This window comes from Sinocyclocheilus rhinocerous, unplaced genomic scaffold (genome assembly GCF_001515625.1).
Source record: "Sinocyclocheilus rhinocerous isolate Xijiao unplaced genomic scaffold, SAMN03320098_v1.1 scaffold113, whole genome shotgun sequence".
In the NCBI taxonomy this organism is placed as follows: domain Eukaryota; kingdom Metazoa; phylum Chordata; class Actinopteri; order Cypriniformes; family Cyprinidae; genus Sinocyclocheilus; species Sinocyclocheilus rhinocerous.
The window spans coordinates 277,777-283,230 of record NW_015646846.1 but is presented as its reverse complement, the minus strand read 5'-3'; the positions used below and the strand labels follow the sequence as shown (position 1 = coordinate 283,230).

At 38.7% G+C, this 5,454-nt stretch overlaps 2 protein-coding genes across 2 annotated transcripts in view; one reads left to right on the top strand and one right to left on the bottom strand.

The window, feature by feature from the left end:
- LOC107708114 (ubiquinol-cytochrome-c reductase complex assembly factor 1-like) overlaps positions 1–5,454 on the bottom strand; it is a 39,737-nt gene that overhangs the window by 23,392 nt on the left and 10,891 nt on the right. The window lies entirely within an intron of this gene.
- Positions 1,487–4,386, top strand: LOC107708115 (retinoic acid receptor RXR-beta-A-like). Its single transcript, XM_016512262.1, has 3 exons — positions 1,487–1,874; positions 2,038–2,170; positions 4,107–4,386. The coding sequence occupies exons 1-3, from the start codon at positions 1,670–1,672 to the stop codon at positions 4,150–4,152; spliced, it is 384 nt and encodes a 127-aa protein (XP_016367748.1). The 5' UTR covers positions 1,487–1,669; the 3' UTR covers positions 4,153–4,386.

Sequence of the window (5,454 nt, the reverse complement as noted above, 5' to 3'; positions counted from 1 at the left end):
TTTTTTTTTAAAATCCCTATTTAAAATCCCCTTTCTCAAATCAGGCTGTTCTGAGAACCCTGTCAGAATTACATAGTTCTGTACAGGCCCCTCCCACGATAGTTGATTGACAGTAGCGTTTCAGAATCAGCACAGACTGGACTGGTGTCTTACCTTCGACCCGCCCTGAGTGTTTTCGTAGTAGACAAACATGATATTTAAGTTTTTTTTGACTACTTAAAGAAAACGTACCAGGTTGGTATTTTTACAATGTTTCTAAAACGTTTTATTTTGTTTACATTTATTTTATTTTAAAAAACGTTTTTAAAACGTTGTACTACAACATTACCTAATTGCAACCAAAATACTAGTGTTGGGTTCGAGTCCACCTAAGTCGAGTCCGAGTCTTTAACCAATCGAGTCTGAGACAAGTCCGAGTCCAAAATGGGCAGAGTCCAAAGTGGGACTCAAGTCCGAGTCCCAAACAGCCGAGTCTGAGTCGAGCCCGAGTCCAACAAAACACTATTATTTATTAGTATCTTAACATTGTTTTAACCTTTACAACTAGAAAAACGCAACGTCCATTTAAATGTAACAAAAGCAAACCTCTACTGCAGGGGTCGGCAAGTAAGTTTGGCATCGGGCCAAAAAAAATTTTCGCCACTAGATGGCGGGCCAGAACATGCCTGTGACAGATTGTGCTCCGCCTTCACTCCGCGTCTAAAGTATTTAAAATTGTTTGAAATATCACAATTTTGTTCATAACGTATATTAAAAAATAAAAGAAATAAAATAAAATAACAGGAGAGTTTCAAAGTGGCTTATTGGAACACAGTGTGCAAACTTTTTTCCTACCACATGACAAGCTAATAACATAGTTGTCAACATTAAATACATAATTGCTGCTTTTTGCAGTGCAAATTTGGTTTGTGATGAAAATAACAGTACGTTTTCGTCAGTTATTTTACCTACGGATCGATGCATTTCTTACAGATTTCTGCTCATTCGAAATCGGATACAGATGAAGTAGCACTTGTAAGATTACATTTGTTTGAATGCATTATTGAGAGAACGATTGCGTGTGAATAAGTGTTGTAGTACTTGTTTAAATCGTGCTTTCAGATGAAAATATTCAGTATCTAGAAGGAACAAACAAATTCCTTGATAACTATAACTTAGCCTTCACATTCTTTCTGATTTGAGTGATCCTTCTCTATCAAGCTAGCTAAATATGTTTAACGTGAATTCTTGCTAAATATGCAGTTATATTGCGGGCTGTTGGCATGAATTGTACTCGTGATGGAGCGGTGGTGGAGCGCTCTAGGAGTGAGTGAAAACCACGCTCCGACTTTTAAAAAATCCGCTCCTTGCTCCATTCAAAATCACACCGCTCCACTCCGCTCACATGCTCTGATTGTGAGTAACTGTTGCTGTCATGACAGATCTATTTCAGAACCAGCCGCTATCAAAATAATCTGGCTGCGGGCGCCGGCGCGGGCCAGATATTATTGCTGGCGGGCCAGTTTTGCCTGTTGCCGACCACTGCCATATTGAGTAAAAATGTCCAGAGCTTATCATCGTTATCAACATAAATTGAATTGCAATCTCAAAATGATATCATTTATCATCTAGCCCTTCTTCAGAGTTTTTGAAATGCAAATTCCTACTGCTAAATTACAAAAAGCCTTGCATGATGTTATTTTCAAGATTTTTTCATTCCCTCTCTTTACTACTTACCCACAATACTTTTGTTTCCTCTCCTCAGCCGAACGACCCAGTCACAAATATCTGCCAGGCAGCTGATAAACAGCTGTTCACTTTGGTGGAGTGGGCAAAACGGATCCCTCACTTCAGTGAGCTGTCTCTGGATGACCAGGTCATCCTGCTGCGTGCTGGTAAACCTATTTGCCTTTGTCTTTCTGACTCTGAATGTTTTTAAAATCAAAACTGGAAACTGCAAACAGGATTTTTGGATGTTTCCCTTAGCAAACTCTTAATAATTAGCTTTTCTCAGTAGTGATCCCCCCTCATCTTTTGCTGCTTTCATTTGTCGACCAGGCTGGAATGAGCTACTGATCGCGTCATTCTCTCATCGCTCCATCACGGTGAAGGATGGCATTCTGCTGGCCACCGGCCTCCACGTGCACAGGAACAGTGCTCACAGCGCAGGGGTGGGAGCCATCTTTGACAGGTAATAGTCATGTCACATGACTGCAGACAGGATAGCCTTGTATTGATCTTCTAAAGGTCTTAGCTTTATTAGATTTGCTCGCTATAGGTTTCAAAAAGATGTGCATGTGACCTGCTGTGCTTATGTGTGAAAAGGATTAGGCAAGAAATATCGTATCATGATTTGTGGTAGACCTGTGCTCATGAACCTTAACAGCTTTGCTTCTTGACACATTTAAGGCTGCAAAGGTGGTTGGATTTTCCTGTGTCATGACAAAGAAAAATACCTTCTTTTACCTCCTGACAGCCTGCTGCCTTGACGCTGCTGTGTATATAGTGTGCTTTTATAGACGGACACTGCACGATCAGACAGGACATACACATACATGCAGACACCTATATGTGCACCAATGCTCTCCTCTGCTTATAGTCTCGACACACTCCCATTTACATGATCAATACAGTGCACATGTATGAAGTGTGCTCTGGCATTCACTCTTGATCTGCTGGTAATTACAGCGATTGTTTATATTAAGAAACAAATTGACCACATTTCTCTCCATAACTTCTCAAGACTCCATATTTTATCTTTGTCTTCTGCAAATCCAGGAATAATGAGCTACAGGCTGTTGTTTTAATTGAGCTCATTCTAGATGTTCTGTGCTACAGTTTGTTGTGATGTTCATATGAAATCGTCTTTCGTTGCCATTCATCTTGTCATAATGTCTCCGCTTCAGAAATGAGCCTCCATGTCTTGTGCTTCACTGTCCATCTCACCTGATTCTTGCAGCGCTTCATTGTCCTCCTGTTGGTGATGTGTGCACATGCTTCGCGCTTTGCTTTATTGGCTTTAAATGCTATTTAACCCTCTGTGCAAAATCTGATGCGTGTTCAGAATCATTTTATGTGCATTTTGAGCAATTAGGAGATGCTGATGTTATAGTACATAATACTTTAAGTCAATGAGCAGTTATATTCCACAACAACAAAAATAATAATATTATATTTCTTCAGGGCTCAACAGTAATGATTTTTCACATTTCTGCTTTTGTTCAGATGTTCACTGACCGCACTTGCAAAAAAATTTAAATTAAATATACATTTTTTTTTAATCAACATTTTCGTGTCAGAAAAAATTGTACATTTTCAATTAAACATTTTTATTTTTATATTAAAAAAGCTTTTATGTATATATAATGCATTAGAAAAGTAGTTTAAATGCATTAATAATGCCTTGTAATGCACCTTATGCATTGTATGCCCTCGTGAATAATTATAGCCATAGTTATAATAGATTATAAAACTTATCTATTCATAGTTACACTTTTAGAAAGTATGATGCATCAAATCACTTGACAAACAAACCTTCAAATATTATAATGCATTTTAAATTTGGCTACAATTATTTATTAAAAGATATGAATGCATTACAAGGCACATTATGAATGCATTTATTATGCATTGTACATAAAGGCTTTTTTATTTTGTTATAAAATTAGCTAGAAATTAAGTGTTGATTACACATTAATTACATTTAATTTTTACTTATTTTAACTGATGCTCAACAGATTTTAAAAGAACCTTGATGAGGAATTTACATCAACAGATTTGCAAAACAGTGTGCAAAACGTCATGGTTCGCATTTACGTAAATAAATTGAAGCGTCCATTCTTATTGTTGAGCCCTGGTCTTATCCTGTTAAATATTTCTTTCTTCATGTTATATTGTATTTGTTTTGTGCTGGGAATTGTCATTTAAAGCTTTGCTGCTGCCCAACCCATGATCGTCCGCCTTCCTTTCAACAAGAGCCTGTAGCTTGTTACTCTTTGAACTGGGCCTACCGCCATCATACGTGGAGTCTTAACGTCTCTGCCTGGGCCTTTCTGGAGTGGGGAGACATTATATAACAATGAAATGTGAAATGACATTTTAATAACACATTGTGATTGAACACACAGGGAGAGTGCGCACAATGCAGAGGTTGGGGCCATATTCGACAGGTAATGATACTCCGCCACACGCCATAAACAAACAGCAGCAGTCAGGAAAGCCTGTAGCTTGAGACAGTTTATTTTGGATTAAATTATGTCTAGGGCTGTTTGGGGCAGGTAAAGACCAAACTGACCTTGTGTACGAATATCTGTGTGATTGAATGTGTTGCTTGGACTCACAATAGCTGCGTTTCCACTGTCGGGCCAGTGCGAGCCAGGGCTAACAACGAGCCTCGGACCTCAAGCTGCAAGGCCAAAAACGAGCTGTGTTTCCACTGTCGGACCAGAGCTCTCTTCTCTCTTTAGAAAGAATGAGCATTTATATTTATTTTCCCCGATGCATGTAATCTGAAGAGGTTTGAGCTCTGTCTACAGTCTCTCACTGTACTGTTATCCTTTCAGCCAGAGCAACAGAGGGAGCTCACAGACAGAAAACCAGAGTTATGAGTTACAGAGTATATGAAATTTATGACGTGCGGATGCAAAAGTCCTGTATCAACAGAGACACAGAGAAGAGACAGAACAAATATGACACCAAATAAATACATGATTATAATCATATATGATTTATCTAGTTCTTCATGCTGTCTCTGGTATTTTAATAAGCATAACATGTATTTATGATGGCGATGGTTAGCGTAGCCTTAGAGCATCGCATATAATACATTTCTGCCTCATACGGTGATCAGAATTCCCATCGGGGCCCATTCGTAAGTTATTTCAAACACTCGCTGGTGTCTGAAGTGAGTTTTGCCATTAAAATAATTTTAAATGTTGATTAAAGCTGGTAGCTTGATATGAAAACGTGGGAAGTGAGTAGCGGTGCCGACCGTCTCCAACTCAGATAAACTCCGCCTTTATTCATGACCACTCCTCTGGCCCCAGTTGGCCCTCTTTGGCGGGCCGAAAATCCCTGGGCATTGGCCCTGAGGAAGCCCCGATGAGGCAGAGATCAAGCCCCGGAAGTGACAATGGAAACGCAACTGGCACGCACTAGCACACTCGCTTTTGGCCCGACAGTGACTAATGTTAACATGATTTATATAATTTATATAATTTTTATGATTTTTTAAAATGAAATATGAATTTTGAATAATCTAAATTAGTTTGATTCTATTCATTCTATTCATCAGTGTTTGAACCATTAAAGAAGAATCTACATTTTAATTTCTGGGTAAAAAAAAAAAAAACGAAAAATGAATGTACGCCAAAGTACACAGACCCCTTAGACAGGGCATTTTGAATTTTTTCTTGGATGAAAATGAGGCTGTGAAGGATAAACCTAGTCTGTACAATGGCACACACTGTGTATAAA

Excerpts from the sequence above, each read along its gene's own strand:
- LOC107708115 (XM_016512262.1), top strand. The coding sequence starts at position 1,670 with ATGATGTTATTTTCAAGATTTTTTCATTCCCTCTCTTTACTACTTACC. Across the intron at positions 1,875-2,037 it reads GGTCATCCTGCTGCGTGCTG|GCTGGAATGAGCTACTGATC; the intron begins GTAAACCTATTT and ends TTTGTCGACCAG. Across the intron at positions 2,171-4,106 it reads GTGGGAGCCATCTTTGACAG|GGAGAGTGCGCACAATGCAG; the intron begins GTAATAGTCATG and ends TTGAACACACAG.